This window comes from Pleurodeles waltl, chromosome 6 (assembly GCF_031143425.1).
Source record: "Pleurodeles waltl isolate 20211129_DDA chromosome 6, aPleWal1.hap1.20221129, whole genome shotgun sequence".
Taxonomy (NCBI): Eukaryota; Metazoa; Chordata; class Amphibia; order Caudata; family Salamandridae; genus Pleurodeles; species Pleurodeles waltl.
The window spans coordinates 1,172,023,031-1,172,041,916 of NC_090445.1; the positions used below are offsets into that span (position 1 = coordinate 1,172,023,031).

Consider the following 18,886-nt stretch of genomic DNA (forward strand, 5'->3'; position numbering starts at 1 on the left):
CAGTACCATTGCAAGAGGATCCCTGACAGCATGCATCTAAGGGATCTATTTTAGACTGCAGTGAAGATGGCAGTGTTGGTGGAGGAGGAGGAGGCAAAGAACTTGTGGCCTTGTCCATCTGCTTCCATTTGGGCAGAATGGGGGACATTGAATGCCTCTTGGAAAGACAATGGTCTTTTTGAAGGTGGTGACTGAGGAGGAGGCAGCTTGGCTACAATCCATACAGTTTTTGGTTAGGTCTGGATTGGTTGCTGCCAGGAGTCCAACTTTTCTTGTAATTTGTGGAGAACAGGCTCCACTGGTGACTCAAGTAATTTTTTTCAGTGTCTACTTCGATATTTTCAGCTTCAAACCAAATTTATGTCTTGGCACCAAATATCCACTCTGTTTTCAGCTTCGGATGGTGTTTTGGCGGCAAGCTGGAGGGTGAGCATCTGAACTGTCTCTCTGTGCAAAGTATGGTATACAGGCAGTAGTGGTCATCTTGATCTGGAGGCGTTAGTCTTTTTAAACACTCAATTCGAGGCTGAGGGGCAAGGGGTAGCATAATTACTGCGTGAGAATCCAGCGTTATGCAGGTGATTTTGAACTTCAGATCGGACTCAGAGTTGGACTCAGCTAAGAAAGCCTCCTCTTCAGCCACTGAAGCCTATGAATGCTTTTCCTCTCCTTTTTGATGTCTGAAGAGGTCAGGAGTGTCGCTGGTGCTGCTTCACTGCATTTCGAGCCAATGTGCTCGACGGTAACAGAGCCTTTTCTTCAAGTGGAATGCTCAACAGGCCTCACAATCCGCCACCCGGAGAGAGACACAGGTTACAGACCTAATGGGAGTCGGTCTATGGGTACCTTGCGTGACAACACTGATAGAAATGAAATGGCATCCTGTCCATTGCCTGGCGGGTATCATATGGAAGCTTTACTGGAAACTGAGTATGAAGGCCCTTTAGGATACACAACAGATTTGCGTCGACTCGACGGTTGTTGTGACGTGAAGCAACAAGAGGAGAAACATGTTCAATAACGATACTGATGGTAGACAGATATAGAACGGACAGATCTGACAAAGGTCTCAACTCTGAGCGTAAGCACACGTCTGAACGCGACGGCGAGAGAAAACAATCTAATAATGGAGCCGATACCCATGCTCAGTATCACCGAGAAGGAGTAGTCACTTTACCTTGTGACTCGAACGCCTTTACTTGAAGAAAACCAACCTGCACACATCCAGACAACACTAGACGGCAGGACTATGAAGAGCATGTATAACTACAACCACACATGCCTTGCAGCTCCGTCAGAGTTATATAAGGCTTCGTAAGGAGAGACTTAAACATACTGTTAAGGAATAGTATGGCTTTGCCATTGGTGTAAATGGCAAAGTTGAACTGGCAGTAAAAACACTGTCCTTCAAATCTGCAGTGGAAGGAAGGAGCCATTTTATTCTTTGTCACACACAGAGCAGCACACACAGTGCTGCAGCCCTTAGTGGGGACACTGCCTTACGTGCCCGAGGTACCATATAAGTAAATCAGTCTTTGCCAATTGGGTGTATCCAGTTCACCATACAATTGGTATAGGGTCAGAACACTAGCACTGAGGTCTGGTTAGTAGGCTTCAGTGCACTCACAGAGTCGGAAAAATCAGCAGCATCAATCCAAAAATGTAGGATTGAACATACAAAAAAGAAGCATTTCCTTACATGGACCATGATGGAGAGAGCCCCATGATGCTGTGCCCAGTGGAACTTCAGGTCCCAGTGCAGAGCCAACATATGCCAGCAGGCATGTGTTAGAAGCAGGATGTAGGAGGCCATGTGGCCCAACAACCTCTAGGCTTGCACACCAAAATCCAGAATAAAGGCTAGAACATTGGTATCATGGCCCCAGATACCGGGTCTTGCCACTTGGAAGGATAAGCCCAAAAGTGCACTGTGCCCAGAACAGCTCAAATGAAAGGGAGTGTCTCAGAGGGAGTCAGGTCTGACTCTGGCACACTGATTGTAAAGCCCAGGGAGTGCAGAAGGTTTGCTATTTACTCTGGAGGTGGGAGATGACTGACTGGGGGCAGCCTGCTTTCAACAACCAATCATCTAGGTAGGGAAAAGACTAGCGCCCCTGACCTCAGCAGATGAACTGGAACCACCAACATCACTTTCGTATACACCCGAGGGGCACTGGTATGACCGTAAAGATGCACGGCAAACAAAGTGCTCTTGGCCCACTGTGAACTGCAGGTAACACCTGTGGGCAGGTAGGACAGGGACATGGAAATAGGTGCCCTGCAAGTCCAACTCTACTAGCCAGTCTCCCGGATCTAAGGCAGGCAGGACCTGTGTGAGCGGGAGCTCAAGAAGGTGTAGGTCTAGGATAGGACGAAGGTCTCTGAACAAAAATTAGTAGAAATTAGTATAAATAGAAACCAAGCCCTACTTCTGATGCGGTCACTCTTTTCAAAGCTAACACTTCATTACTGAGCAAGAAAAGATGGTCTTCTGCTTATTGTAAGTGGGTGGCAAGGGAGGGGGTGTGGTCATAAAAGGTGAGGGAGTGGTCCCTTTGGATGTGCTGCAAAACCCAACAGTCAGGTGTTACTTACCACTATGGATGCTGGTAATGGCATATCCTGCCCCCTACTGGATGACCATGATGGTCTGAGACCAAACTAAAGGGTATGGGGGCTGCAGCTGTGGGGAGGTGGTGGTGGTCTGGTCTGACTTCTGGCTGCCTGCCCCACGTGGTTTGTGGAATTACATCCTCAACCACCAAAGGATAGTAAAAGGTGATGGCCATGGTGCCTGGGAGTATAGAGACATGGGTGGAAACCCCTTGTGTGGCCACGAAAGGGGCAGACTGCAGATTGGGTTGTCAAGGAGCCATAAAAAGGCCCAATGATCTAGCCATACTGTTCTTGAAATGCTCCAGCGCCGAGTCTGCCTGCTCACCAAAGAGATGAAGCCTTCAAAGGTTAGGTCCATCAGCAAAGCTTAGACATCCCCAAAGAACCCAGTGGTTCTCAGCAAGGCATGGCACTCAAAGGCCACTGACTAGGAAATGGCTCTGCACAGCGAGTCAGTCTTATCCAGCCTCATCTGACGGTGAACTTGGATGAATTTCTACCATCAGCAATTGCCTGAGAGAGTATGGTTCAAGCCTCTTCTGAGACTATAGGCAGCACCTGCACAACCGAGTCCCAGATCATATGGGAGTGTCAGCCCATGAGGCCTGCGGTGTCCAACAACCACAATGCTAGGCTAGCAGGAGAGAACATCCTCTTCCCGAAGGTACCCAGTCTTTAAGATTCCCTATCTGGTGGGGTGGAAGGGAATGCTTCAGGGTTAATTTTGGATGTGGAGGCTTGGACTACCAAGCTTTTTGCTGAGGAGTGGTGGGTGAAACAGGAGCCCCTGTGCAGGGCTTGAACTAGGCCCCCCAAAGGATGTCTGTAAGTGCTTAATTAAATGGGAGTAATTGTTCTGTTGTGTGCCAAATCCCAGCTGCAGTATCTCAGTCAACACGTTTGCCTTGCCTTCAAATGAGGGCAGCGTATGATCCAGGACCTCAGCCACCCTTCGCACCACCATAGAAAATGAGGCATCCTTCTCCGTAGCCACTGTAGGAAGAGAGACTGGGTAAGTGTCTGGGGAGGTGTTAAGGCAACTGGCATCGGCCGAATCCTCATACCAGGTGTCCTCAGGATCTTCTATTTGTTAGCCCTAAGGGTCTGCAGACTCTCCCAATTAACACCCAATCCATGCCCATTGTAGCAATAAGGCGCTGGCTCCAATATGGGGAGACTGCCTCTGGTCTGGAAGACCATATCGGAGTCGGGAATGCTGATGGAGCGGACCACCACTGGTCATTGGCACTTTAGGAGGCACTGGGGGAACACTGAGGTAGTCTGACTGCTTCCGCTCCGGATCCATCAATGGATCCTTGATGCCTGACTCGCACTAAAGGCGAACCTGCCAGGGGAAATCTACTCGAAGGTTTAACCCCTTCTGTGCCGGGGACGTAATTGTTACATCCACCAGCACAGTGCTCTTGTGCCGAGGACGTAACCATTACCTCCTGGCACATGAGCTCCCTCCTTGGGCTCCCCAACCCCCCCAAGGCATGGATGTAAGGGGAAGCCCTTCACCTTCCACCCTGACCGCCCTCCCCCCCATCTCCCCTAATGGCGTCCGCGCGCGCTCGCACGCTGACATCATTAGAGGGTGCCGGTCGCATCACAGAGAAACAGGTGAGTATTCCCATCTGTCCCTTTGGGGGCAGAATCCACTTAGGCACCAATTTGTAAACGCTTGATGGTGGGGTGTTTGTCAACTGGTGAAGTATTTGCATTTGTGATAAAAACAAAATTCGCCTCTCTTCTAGTTCCAAGATTTTGCTTTCTTTGCTGTGGCTCCTAATTGTTTTGGCGGTGGTTGACCTGCGGTTTGTATAGTTGCATGTTTTAGGTAATTAAAAACAATTTACTCCAAAGGAGTATTGTTGCCATGCATGAATGACATGTTTGTAGGTGGTGTACTAAATGCAAGATAGTGCACAAATCTAAGGACAATTTCACACACAATTATATTTGTGTTGTCTTATTTGTAATTTGCTTTTCTTTCTTTGTTTTTAGTAGGATATCATTGGTGATTGCTGTGTCTGTGCAGAGTAGTTGCTGGTGAGTAGGTTTTTCCGGCAAGTGAGCGATACATAACTCTTTGTATAAACCCACCCTTTATTACTCATCTTACACAGTGCTGGTTGTTGGTGGTGCATTTGTCCAGTTACTTTTCGTAGGAAGGATCATGGCTAGCCACAGGATGACCACTCAGCAGGTTGTTGGTATGCTTTTTGAGTCATTGTCTGATCATGATTATGAGACAAACTCTGCATCTGAGGCAGAGGAGGAAGAGAGAGATTCTGGCAGTGAAGTTTCTATCAGAGAGGAATCTTCTGATGAGGAAGCCACTCTCAGTGCAGATAAAGGGCTTGTTTCAGAGGAGGACACTGATGTGCCATTAGTGCAGCAACCTGGGGCTGAAAGGTTTCCCGTTGGAAGACCTGAATTCTGGGTTGCCCCAAACATGGAGCAGCCGAGTTGCCTGCCTTTATTGGTCTTCCGGGGTGTCAAGTCAATATGAAGAACTTTCTGCCTGTCAATTTCTTTCAGTTATTTATGGATGATGTGTTTTTGGAAAAGATTGTTGAGCAGAGACTAATTTGTATGTGGAGCAGAATTTGAGGGACAACGCTACCAGACATAGGCCACAGTAGAGCTACCCAGTGGATTCCCACAAACTTAGAAGAGATGAAAAGGTTTTTGGGGGTGACACTTCTGATGGGGTTGATAAGGAAGCCGTCCCTGGTTTCTTATTGGTCTACTAGTCCCTTGATGGCAACAGCTATATTTCCAGCAACCATGAGTCGTAATCGGTATTTGCTTCTTCTTAGGATGCTCCATTTTGTTGACAATACTTTAGTCTTGCCACAAAATCACCCTGATTCGGCCCTTCTTTTTACGATTAGGCCTGTCCTTGATCATTTTGTTGACCGGTTTTCAGACGTCTATGTTCCAGGCAAAGAAATAGCTGTGGACGAGTCTTTGGTCCTCTTCAAGGGTCGTTTGGTTTTTAGGCAGTACATTCCTAGCAAGAGGGCACGATATGGAATTAAATTGTATATGCTGTCTGAAAGTAGTACAGGATGTGTGTGTATAATTTCCGGGTCTACACTGGTAGGGATTCCAGTATTGACCCCCCTGGTTGTCCTCCCACTTTTGGAGTTACTGAGAAAATTCTGTGGGAACTTGGTAGACGACTGTTTAACAAAGGTCACTATTTGTATGTAGATAACTTCGACACTGGAGTGTAGTTGTTCAAGGAATTGTTTAGAGTGGACACTGTTGCCTGTGACACAATTCGTTGTAACCGGAAAGGCTATCCAAGGGAGCTTGTCTGTAAAAAAACCTTGAGGGGACAGTGCAGTGCCTTGCAAAATGATGAGCTGCTAGCTTTGATGAGTACTTACCCCCGTGACTGAGGCCAGGTGGCTGAAGTGCGCAAACCTGTGTGCATTTTAGATTATAATAAGCACATGGGAGGTGTAGATAGAGTTGATTAGAGGTTGGAACCTTATACTACTATTCGTAAGTCTTACATTTGGTGTAAGAAGTTAGCAATTCACCTGTTCCACTTGCCAACTTTTCATGCTCTTATTGTGCTCAAGGATAGGTCTCCAGAGTCAAAGATAACTTCTGTGAAATTTCCGGAGTCAGCGATAGAGAGCCTTATTGGGTTGGAACAGGCAAGAGGTCCTAAAGAAGCAGTGGTGGAGGATGTGGCTAGATTGAAAGATCACCACTTTGCTGAGCACAGCCCTCCCACGCCCAAAAAAGACTTTCCAGCTAAGAAATGTAGAGTCTATGCTCAAACAGGTATCCGGAGGAAGACTAATGTACTGCCCAGATTGTCCTTCAAAGCCTGGGCTGTGTGTGAGTGGCTGTTTCAGGAATTACCACACCCAGAGGAATTACTGGGAACTACTATGAGTGTAAACTGCCTGTTTTATATTTTCATGTGTTCAGTTTCCTGGTTGGCATTTCTGTCATGTACTTGGAGCTTTTGTGCTTGTAGTTTTGTAATTATATCCAATTAGTGGTTTATTTAAAAAAAAAAAAAGAAAAGTGATGCCATTGTGTGTGGAGTGGCGCTTGGCTGGCGGTGTAAATATTGACTTGCTGTTGGCTACTCCAACACACTGCCAGCCAAACGCCAGTCCACACACTCCAATCAGCTGGTGTGATTGATTTATCAGGCATGTGGGTGTATGTAAGTGATGGGCCCTTGAGTGACGCTGTCCGTCGATGCGAGTGCTGGGCCCGTGGCTGGCAGTGTGAATGGTCTTGTGCATGTCAAGTATGAAAGGTGTGAATGGACTGTAAAGCGGTTGGTGCTTTGCCGTGGCTTAACAGCTCACGAGCTGCGAGTCATTGGTTCAGTTTTTTGGGTGTTCAGTTATTAACAGTGCATTTCATTTTTGTGAAATCTCGTTAATAAAATTTGATCTACTGAACCCACTCGCCCTCATGCCAAATCCAACCAGTATATGTAGTAAAAATGACAAAACCTGCTCCGCTGTAATCAGGCGTCGCAGCACACCTGTTACACGATAGGTGTCTCGGGTGGGACCCTGACAATGAAGCATGCCACCAACTTAGTTATGTTAAAAAGACCCCTCACCCACCAACCAAGTGTGTTTCTTTTCACAATTTTAGTGTTTGGAACATCGCATAAGTACGTTGACTCATCAGAATGAGCTATTGCAAAACTAACTACCTGTGTTTAGGGAGGGGGGGCTGGGGGACCCCTATGTTTTTGGTCCCAGGTGTGGCCTTCATCTAGGGAAACCTACCAAACCCAGACATGTTTCAAAAATAGACACCCCAAAGAGTCCAAGGAGGTGTGGCTTGCCTAGATCCTCCGACATTTTCTTACCCAGACTCCTCAGCAAACCTCAAAATTTGCTTAAAAAAGCATATTTTCCTCACTTTTCTTTGTAGGATCACCGCTGCGGCACACATTTCCTACCACCCAGCTTTCCCCTCAGTCTCCCATGTAAAATGATACCTTACTTGGGTAGGTCCCCAAAGCAGAGTCAGCCTAAAAGGTTATAAAAGAAAAATATGTGCTTATCAACTCGCTGTGCTATCCCCTCAATCTCTACAGGTTTTTGGCATTTTTCTGTTGCAGGCACCTGAGACACCCACACAAGTGAGGTACCAATGTTATTGGGAGACTTGGTGGGACACTGGGTGGAAGGAAATTTGTGGCTCCTCTCAGATTCCAGAACTTTGTCACTGAAAAGAGGAAAACAATTTTTTGGGGCCAAATTTTGAGGTTTGCAAAGGATTCTGGGTAACAGAACCTGGTCAGAGACCCACAAGTCACCCCCATCTTGGATTCCTCTAGGTGTCTAGTTTTCAGAAATATGCAGGTATGCTAGGTTTCGCTAAGTGCCAGCTGAGCTAGAGGCCAAAATCCACAGCTACGCACTTTGCAAAAAAAAAACTGTTTTCTTTGGGAAAATGTGATGTGCCCATGTTGTGTTTTGGGGCATTTCCTGTTGTGGGCACTAGGCCTATCCACACAAGTGAGGTACCATTTTTATCGGGAGACTTGGGGGGAGTGCTGGGGGAAGGCAATTCGTGGCTCCTCTCAGATTCCAGAACGGCTGAGTAAGAGGCCAAAATCTACAGCTAGGCACTTTGCAAAAAACATGTCGGATTTCAATGTAAAAATGTGATGTGTCCATGTTGTGTTTCCTGTTGCAAGCATTAGGCCTACCCACGCAAGTGAGGTACCATTTTTATCGGGAGACGTGGGGGAACGCAGAATAGCAAAACAAGTGTTATTGCCCCTTATCTTTCTCTACATTTTTTCCTTCCAAATGTAAGACTGTGCGTAAAAAAAGACGTGAATTACAGGGCATTTCTCAAATAGACATGCTAGTATGGGCATCCCGGAATTCAGAGATGTGCAAATAACCAATGCTTCTCAACACCTTATCTTGTGCCCATTTTGGAAATACAAAGGTTTTCTTGTTACCTATTTTTCACTTTTTATATTTCAGCAAATGAATTGCTGTATTGGTGTAGAATGAAAACCCATTGCAAGGTGCAGTTCATTTATTGGCTCTGGGTACATAGGGTTCTTGATGAACTTACAAGCCCTATATATCTCCACAACTAGAAGAGTCCAGCAGACGTAACAGTATATTGCAGTAAAAAAAATCTGACATTGCAGGAAAAAGTTAGAGTAAAACGTGGAGAAAAACTTTTCACCTCAATTTCCATATTCTTTTATTTCAGATGTTATTTTCTATAGGAATCACTTGTAGGATCTACACAAATTACCCCTTGCTTAATTCTGAATTTTTTTTGTACTTTTCAGAAATGTTTAGCTTTCTGGGATCCAGCAATGGTTTCACACCCAGTTCTGTCACTAACTGGAAGGTGGCTGAAAGCACCAAAAAATAGTAAAAAGCGGTATATCCCAGTAAAATGCTAAAATTGTGTTGAAAAATTTGGTTTTCTGATTCAAGTCTTCCTGTTCCTGGAAGATGGTGATTTTAGCACCACAAACCCTTTGTTGATGCCATTTTCAGGGAAAAAACAACAAGCCTTCTTCTGCAGCCCTTTATCCAATTTGTTTTGTATAAAAACAAAATTTCCGCTGTATTTTGGCTGATTTCTTGGTCTCCTTCAGGGGAACCCACAAAGTCTAGGTACCTCTAGAATCCATAGGATGTTGGAGAGGACGCAAATTTGGCATGGGTAGCTTATGTGGAGAAAATGTTAGGAGGGCCTAAGAGCAAACTGCCCCAAATAGCCAAAAAAAGGCCCGCACAGGAGGGGAAAAGGCCTGGCAACGAAGGGGTTAAAACTTGCTTTCCTGTGGGCATCCAACATCCCACGTGACAGTCTAAAAAAGTATTTGAAAAAAGGTCAGTCAAAAAGTGACTGGTCGTAGATTGCTTCGGATCTTGTCTGACTGGTGCGGAAAGAAAAGAAAGGACGTCAGTACACTGGGGCAGCGGAGCTGAACAATGCCACCTACCGGTGCGCAGGGGTACTGGTCACCAAACGTTTCTGGATACCGTACGACACCTGGGGAATATTCCAAGGTAAGGATTCGGTGGCTAAAAGTCTCTAACAGATTACATTTTTTAAACAAAGATGTGAGCTATGGAGAAGGTAGAACATGATTAAATTATCCAAATCCATTTTAAGGCACCAGAATAGAATAGTGTGCGATGGCAGTGAACAGAACCCAGTCTCTGAAAAGGAAGATGCATCCAGCCTTCAGGTAAACCACGATTTTCCAAACCTTCTCATAGAATTTAATTATTTTGCGTGCAGGGACTGAAACGCTTTTGTCAGCTTTACATTTTTCCTGGATGCTTCCAGGGCACTTTAAGAAATTATGACAGGCCATATTACCAAACATGCTGCCAGGCTCAAAACACCATGGGGAAGGACAAGGCCCCTGGCTCATAAGCCCCAACACTATCACTTAATACACCACAGCAAGGAGGACATCCCAGGAGAATCCCCGGCAGGGGGGTGCTGAGTCTAGGAGCGCTTCACTGGAGAGGAAGGGACACCCCTCCCGTGCTGACCTGTTGGTGGCAATAGAGGGATCACGTTCAGCATTACAGCATAAGATTGAGATGGTTCCTATTGACGTCAACTTGCTCAGAGCTGACCTGAGAAAAGTGCCTGACAAAGTGACAGAGGCAGAGAGCAACAATGATAATTTGTAGGGGATGTCTCACAGCTTGAGCATCAAAGGGCTAAGATGATGACTAACTCGTGAGTTGGAACAGAAAGTGAAGAATGCAGAGGGTCACACTCACCGCAGTAACATCCAGGTGCTGGGTTTCCAGGAAAGAGTTGAAGGGCCAATCTGTAAAAGGATTTCGGTTGGACTGGGTGCAACAACAACGTGGTCACTAAAGCTCTGGGAGCTCTTTGTGGTTGCGTGGGCACATGCAGCACTGGCACCTACTCCCCCACCGGACTCCCTCAAAGAGCTATCATAGTCAAAATCCTGAACTATCGTGAGAGAGACTGTATATTGCTCACTTCCAGAGAGTAAGTGGTTACAATGTTTGAGAACAATCACACTACTTCTCCTAAGTCTTGGCCAAGCTCCTCTCATAAGTTATTGAAAAAAGGAGATTTTCAGGAAGGTGCAAGAACAGAGCAAATCCTTTCTGGCTGTAATGCAAAAGCTGATGGCGATGCAATTCAAAGACATGGTTTTGTAACCATCCATACTGGAAGTCGTATCGCAAGGGAAGGCACATTTCTTTGAACACCCAGATGAGGCTTGGGACTGGCTTGAAATATGGGGCAAACCCTCTCCAGGAAGCATGAAGCAGTGCAGCCACAGCGGCCAAGTGCAGGTTGTGCGCATGGCACTGGGGGGGCGACCCGCTAGGGATGGACAGCAGCTGTGTGCCACGATGCTCACAGAATCACGATTCAGGAAGTTCGAACCATGCAGATAATGGAAGTGGTGGACATGCACAGGTCTTATGGGTGAACCCTCTCCCCTCGCTGAAGGGCTCAGTGGATAAAAGCACAGGGCCTTTGATGGGAAAGACCCTGCAACAAGGTTGACTGCTCTGGAGAGTTTATAGAAACATTCTGAGAATAAGCTTGGATAATCACAATACCTGGATTCGGCTGGGTGAGCTGGGTGTGCCTATTAGGTGTATGCTTACAGCGCTTCCCAGCTGAGGACCTCTAGAACTACTGGTGGAAGCTCATCACCACCTCCTATTGGGCATCCTTAGTATGTTTGATAGTGCCAGAGGAAGGCCGCAGATGGGCGATGCCTAAGGGCCATGTTGATGGGGGGTGGATGATCAGGTCCCCCCTCAGGGGGGATTTGTGTGTTTCCATCCTTCTATCTCCTTCCCTCTTTATTAGTCTTGGTTTTTTTAGGCTAGCTGGGCGGGTTGGGTCATAGTGGTCAGGGCCCTGTCCCAGCTGGACAGGGCATGGGTACCAATGTTGTCCTGTCACATTATCTGGGTGGACGCTTGTAGGCAATTATGTTCTACTATACTAGTCTGAGGGTGGGGGGCAGGTTACAGTTGGGGTTCCTTTGTTCTGGTAAGTGTTGTAGCAGTTGTGTAGGGTAGTTTTGCATTGCTAGTTAAGGGAAAGTTACTTATAGTACTAGCACGCTTACATAGCGGATAGGTAGATTCCTTACATGGAATGTCCAAGGGGCTGGGCTATGTATCCTGAAACATCGTAAAAGTTCAATGTTCTCCAGGAGACCCATCTGAGTGATTAGAAGGAGGAGGAAAAAAATAGCTAAAGTGGAAGGGTCAGACTCATCATGCCTCTTACTCCACATATGCAGGGAGGGGCTGCTGATTTGGGTCGTGCCGGGGGCTCAGTTTTCCCCTGACATTCAAAGGCAGATGTGGGAGGCTGCTATGTGCTGCTACAAGGCTCATTTGATGGGTGGAATACGTCCCACTTTAATACCGATGCATCCAAAACAGATGATCATGGTTTATTTTACAGCAATCAAGCATTTGTTGGTCAGGGTGTGCCTCTGTTTTGGATTGGCGAATTTAACTGTGTGCTGGATCATGACTTAGACAGGGTCCCTCCCCCCTAGAGGGTGTGAAGCCATGAATGTCTGAGGCACTGAGGGATGCAGTGCATAACCTGAAGCTATCAGATGAGTGGAGGTCACAATACCTGCAACGTAAGGTTTATACTTGCCATACCCTCACTCATAACACATATAACAGATTGAATCGAGTGTTGATGGCTGAAATACTCTTAGACGGAGTAACTGTGTCCTACCTAGCTAGGTATTTGTCTTACCATACCCATGTTTGCTATGAAGTGAAATGGGGTGCTGCTCCTGAGCATAGCTATGGATATTCCCAGATGACTTACTCTCAGATGTAGAAGCAAGGAGATTCTGGCTCAGACACTGCTGAATATTTGGACCACAACTGGGGTCATACATCCTGCAGGGCGTCTGAGTAGCAAAACCATGAGGGCGGTGCTGTGGTTGTCAGTGTATGTGATTGTTGTATGGGGTGTGAAGACAACTGCAGAGGTAGCTCCAGGAAGGACAAGCAGAACTTGACGGCCCAGGGCAGGAGGTGGAGAAGATGGGCCTTCCGCCACTACACAGGGGATGCATGGGACAGATTGGATAGGTTTACCCTGAAGCAGTATCAGCAGTGCCTGCATAGGGAGGGGGACAAGTCTGGGAGGCCTTCCACATGGACATTAAGCAGTGAGTGACTGTTGCCTTGTCATACATTTGAAGGCGGTGGATGGAACTTTGTTGGTCTCTCAGGCTGCAGTTGTGAATACATCTCAGCAGCACCTGCGGGGTCATTTACCGGAGGAACCTGGATATCAACAAGACTAGGATCAAGGCCCACCTTGGGTGCCTCACTCTGCTGAGATTGGGGCAGAGGAGAGTCTTGAATTGGAATCTGACCTTATGCTGTAAAAGCAGAGGACTGCCCTAAAGTTGTTCCCAAAGCATAAAGCTCATGAAGGAGACAGGTTTGTGGCGGAGTGCTACCATTTTTTTCAGCTACTGTCACACAGAGTCTCCTGGATGTTTATCTGGAGGCACTGAGGTGTTGCCTCCAACCATGTGAGAGGGCAAAATACGTATGATGCCTAAGCCTGAAGGGAACAAGACAAACCCTGTGGCATATTGTCCGCTCACTATGCTAAATACAGATGTGAAGATCCTCTGTAAAATGTTAGCCAGCCTCTTTAGCCCACTTATAGGCCAGTTGCTGCATGAGGACCAGTGGAGGTTTATTCCAGGCTGGAACACTAGCACGAACCTGTGGAGACTCAGACACATTATGCATGAAGAGGAGGGAGACGGCTGAGGAAATGGCCCTAGTTGCAGTGGACACAGAAACAGCGTTTGATAAGGCTGACTGGGAATACCTACTGGAGGTCTTAAAGGTTATCAGATTTGCTCCGAAATGTCAAGCCTGGATTATTTTCTTCTATAAGCATCCCAGTGCTAGGGTTAGAGTGGAAACCCACTGCTAGGAATGTTGAGCAATGGGGAGGGATACTTGGCTAAGTTGTCTGTGCTGGCACTGGAGCCCTTGGAGATCCTGCCTGACTGGACGGACCTATCTCGACAGGGCACGACATAGCACCTTGTGACGCTGTACAGAGGTGGCGCATTATTGTATCTCAGGGCGCCGAGGGAGTGGCTTGAACAACTGGTGCGTATTTTGGAGGAATTTCGGACTGTGTCTGGGCTGCGATTAAATCGAAGGAAATCTCTGTTGTGTCCATTGGCAGTGTTAGTATGAACCCCGAGGGATAACCTTCCGGATTTATGACTCATATGAGAGCTGAATAGCTTTTGCTACCTGGGAATTATGGTTGCTCACTTAAAGAAGGCTTAGATGCAAAATAATAGCAGGGTCTTGGATGCACTACGGCCCTGGATTAAATTCTGGAACACCTTGCCACTGTCACTTATGGGTAGGATAGCTATCTCCAAGATAGTGTTTTCCACTGTTGCCTCTATACGATACAGACCTCCCTTTGCCCCCGCCCGTCTGAGTTTTGAGACAGTTGGATATCTTACTTACCTCACTTTTGTGGGCAGCTAAGGGCAACATTGTGGTCAGACAAACATTTATAGAGTTATGAAGAGGGTGGGTTGGAGGTACTGCAACTGGGGTTTTATTATTTTGCAGCCGTAATACAGCATGCGGTCACATGGCTGGCTGAAGGAAGTAATTGGGCAAAAAAGGTTCAATGGAGGAGAATGTAGGGGGAGGACCTGCCTGTACTACTGATGGAGGGGTCAGGAGTATCAATGGACCTCCCCTTTGTGGTCAGGCAGACAGTCCAAGTGTGGCAGAGACTAGTACATGTGCTGCTTCTGATGGCGCCTTTTCTCCAGGAGCTACCGATTTGGATCTTTACCCTGCTTTGATGGATGGAGGCCAGTATGTCCTTCCAGGTGTGGCTGGAGGAGGATTGACACATTTGGGGTAACTTATACCAGGACGAGACATTTATCTCCTTGGAGGATATACAGATCACATGTGAAGAGGGACTAGTGCACTTTATACACTGTATGGGTTTAGCTGAGTTTGCCCAACACACCTAGGGTACATACCCAGTGGTCCCTCTACTAGCAGGCACCTTGGGGGTCATGTGCTGTGGCGCGGGGATGCAGTTGGTACCGCTTTTATACAAGGCCATGGTAGCAGATGCAGCCCATGGAGCCTTGAGGTTGAGAGAGATTTGGGAGTCAGACTTGGTGGAGCCCATGGAGAAAGAACTGGGCACACACTGTAGTTTTTTCAGGGCTGACATTATGGACTTGGCTTGTGAGTACTCACTTACACGACACTGGTTGTGGACAGACTTGTACACACCACGGACTTGTGGGGTGCACCTACTCCCCACTTTTGCCTGCTGGGAGCTTACTGAGGTCCAAGGGGAAGAAAACTGCCTTCAAGGTCCTACAGGTAGTGCTGGTGTTGGCTAGAAGGCCAGTTTCTATCATGTGGACGGGGGCAAGTGTCACTTTCGGCGGACCACTGGGACAAGGATGTGGCACAGTGGTCACTGGCAATGTATGAAGAGTAGCTGAACCAACGAAAACCTCCAGGATGACGTAGACACCTAGGTGAAACGTTTATGGCCTCGGAGGTGGTAGACTTAAGTAAGGAAGATGTAGAATTTGACGCAGTGAAGATGTCGTAGATCCCACACGACTCAGTACAATGTGTTGCTTGCTGTGCAGCTAAGCATCCCTTAAACTTAATAATATTTGTTTTTTGAGCATTCGTCTCCTATGTGACATACTGTGCCTTAACTGGTGTGAAATGTAATGGTTGGCAATGCATAATGGAAATTGTTTATAATACTTTCTGTCCCCAAGTTTAATCGAACTGCACAAGTGTTGTATTCTTTACACTGTTACACTGAATAAATAAAAGCTATTTAAAAAAATATAACACTATTTTAACCTTTGGTTTCTTCTGTGAATTTCAAGGTTTTTGTTAACAGAAGTATTATTTTGTGGCCGTACATTAAGTCAACCCCTTGCCACGCAGGACCTTTGGCGGTGCACAGCCGGGGGGTGGCCACAGCGCATGGCTTAGGCCAGGCCTTTTGGTCAACCCCCCAACAGGCAGCCAAACTTAGATGCAAAAAGCCTTAGGCTGTGCACAGCAGTGGGTTGGCCAAAAAGCCTAGCTGCCAAACATATCTCATGCACAGCCTTTGGTGTGCGCAAAATAGTGTTGTCCTTTCAGGCCCATGGACTTCATACACCTGGGGCACCATACCCTAGGGCATCATTTAGTGTAATGATTTGTTTGATCACATTAAAGCATTTGTTTCCAACACACTTCAGAAATAACAAAAAATGTGCTTCATCTGTGCTTTCATAATTATGATAGGTTCCAATTCCAAAATACTTACACAGTTTATTTAAATGTTGTTGTGTGCTAGAAAAAGCTCTTTCCTACCCCGAGTATCCAGCAAGAGTCACTAAAATCCTATCATTTTGAAGTCTGAGAAAGAAAGGTAAATAAGCACCCTTGGAAGACAGCACCTGGCATTTGACCTCTTTCTTTGAATGCACAGCAAATGTAACAAAAACAAACCTATTTACAGGCCTTTTTACATAAAGGGAGCACTCAGAAGGATACTGTAATTAAGGTTTTGGCAGGGGAAAGAACAAACTCAAATGAAAATAAAGCCAGCAATTGGAAAGCAAGAAAATATAAGTTACAGAACACAAAGCCAATGGCGATCACAGGGGCAGAATGTATTCCTAGGTCAATTTTCAGAATGTTCCCAAGTCATCTTTAGCAAACCAGACAGTTGCACTGTCTAGTAGGCTGCAACCTAAAATGGCTTATCTTATGGAACCACAATCCTAACTATAACGACCCAGTGAAGGCCTCCAGATTATTTACATTATATATATACACACATATATACATACACACACATACATATGTTTAAAATGAACTTTGTATGTGAATGTATATATCTTTATAGATAGTATATATGTGTACCTGTATGTGTAGCTAAGTCAGATTTCACGTTTTAAACAACCATGAGGTTTGTGAGTGGAAGGTAGCTGGGCAAATAATTGTCTGTGGTAAGATGCATCGTCATTTTTTTGCACTGTCTCTTGGCACATTCAACAGCTTCAGCGATGGCCAAAAAGTGAAGCAAGGACAAATACACCCGGGCAGTGGGCCAAACTGGCTCACCTCTAGAAAAGCAACTGCTTGGGAGAAGCAATGGCAGATGAGTGGTCCTGAGTGGACCACAATGAAAGTGACTCTGGTCTAGTTAAGAGAATCTCACCAATGGGAAGACTTATCGATGCCTAAGTGAACTGAAGTCAATTTCTAACCAAGAATTGAAGAGAGATTTGTTGTAATTGTATGTCGTGCTGCACAGACTTCATTCCGTTTCGTATCAGCGCAGGAAGCTGGAGTGAGGGTAGACATGACAACCATCGGAGACACTTGGAGAAATATGCACTGTTCCAACAATGCTCATCCCCGCTCTTTACATGCGTCGGAGTGCCTTACACATTTGACCCACTTATCTAGATCAAAGCAACCGGTCACACCAAGTCACTTACATTATATTATACACCAAGCATCAATATTTCTAAAGCTCCCCTGGCTGGCATATTTCTGGTGTAATAGTGCCAGTGATGAAGGTAGATTGCACATTTTGACCAGGCTGCAGCTCTCAAACCTCAAGATCAAGGTTTGCCAGCTGCAATATGAGTTGAATTAATTAATAATTAATTTGGAAAGTGCATTGCTGACTCCATTCCAGGGCATTCTGAAATTAAGAAACGAGCAAGGAGTAGTCACAGAAGCTAAATAGTGGAGGTGAGGTGTATTTCAGTGATTTGAGAAAGGCAAGAGGTGGATTTCTGGTTGAAATGTGCTTTCCAGAACAGTTTCTTCAATCTGCTTAACCTGAGCTACCAGACCCTGTGCTAGGACCCAGCCTATTTTGGTCCTGAAACTTCTTTGATATACCCCATAACCCAGAGGCCTGCGGACCTCTTAATGTCCCCTTCTCAAACTCAATCCAGTGGCAAACCACATTACTGCTCATCACGCTTTTCATTACTTTTCTCAGCAAATTCTCACTCTTATGGGCGGAACTTTCATGATCCCAACATAGTCAGTCCACTCGATATCTTCTGACCAAGTTTAACATACCTCTCCACCTTTGAACCGCTGCTTCAGCTGTTTGAGCATGACTGTGAGCTTCTTTGACTGCACTCCACTGTACGCCAACAACATGCTGCCAAACTGCCTTTCAGTGATCTTGCCGTTTACTGGGTCTTGTCGCTCAAACTGCAAGTGAATCAACAGTAAGTTTGAGTGCCTCTATAACATCATTTTTATTCCTCAGCCCAGTTTGAAGTCCTGACTTATACCCGATTCAAAACTAGTTTAAGGTCCCTCCTAGCAGACAGTTTATTTTAAAAAAAAAACACAAATGCTTAGAAACTGCTTTCAGACCCTTCACTCTAGCCTAATGAGGTCACACAAATTTAAAGAGCGTGCATACACTCTATTATCTTTCTATACTGGTATATACTGAGCTCTTCACATTAGGATCTCTTTGAATACACCAACATTTTGTAGTAACCACATTTTGATGCATAATATATTTTTAATTTCCTATTTAAAACAAGCATTGGCATAGCGAATAGGTCTCGCCGTTGGGACCTTCTAAGTGTTTATCCATGCAGCTAAACATCCTTCTGTGCCGTCAAGAGCTATACAATTACTACACACTGGGTAGTGCAGTCTGATTCAGGAATACATGCTTGCCTAAGGAAACATTTATAGACACATTCCAAGGCTTTTTAACGCACAGACAAAGATAAGTGCCTCAATGTCACTATAATATTCTGTGTACGACTGCATTACTGAAGAACTGAACAGTCTCTGGAAAAAAAAGAGGCTAAGTACTTTCTAATGGCTGAGACGTCACATCCCTCCTCCCTCAGGTCTCTATTCACCAGGCGCCCTTCTCCAGACTTTTCCATTCAAAACAATTTTCACACCATCCATTTACCAGCCAGCCTGGGCCCCACACTCTGTCCTAGTCCCCTGGGTATAGGGCAGTGGACAAAGCAACAACAAAATGATCCCACTTGTCAGGTAGAGGGGAAATAATAGATAAACAAGGACGGCATCCGCATCACTATCTGTGCGTACCTAAAAACAGAAAAATTAACCTAACCCTGTGTAATGTAGGCAACTGGCGCTTTTGCAAAGCGCTCTAATAC

General features: G+C 46.0%; 1 protein-coding gene across 2 annotated transcripts in view; it reads right to left on the bottom strand.

Annotated features, from left to right (window-relative positions):
- The window catches only part of MICU1 (mitochondrial calcium uptake 1), a 542,154-nt gene that overhangs the window by 157,930 nt on the left and 365,338 nt on the right, over positions 1-18,886 (bottom strand). For both annotated transcript variants that reach the window (XM_069240390.1, XM_069240391.1), the window contains exon 9: positions 17,805-17,942. In XM_069240390.1, the coding sequence (XP_069096491.1) occupies positions 17,805-17,942 (138 nt within the window). The remainder of the gene's footprint in view (positions 1-17,804; positions 17,943-18,886) is intronic.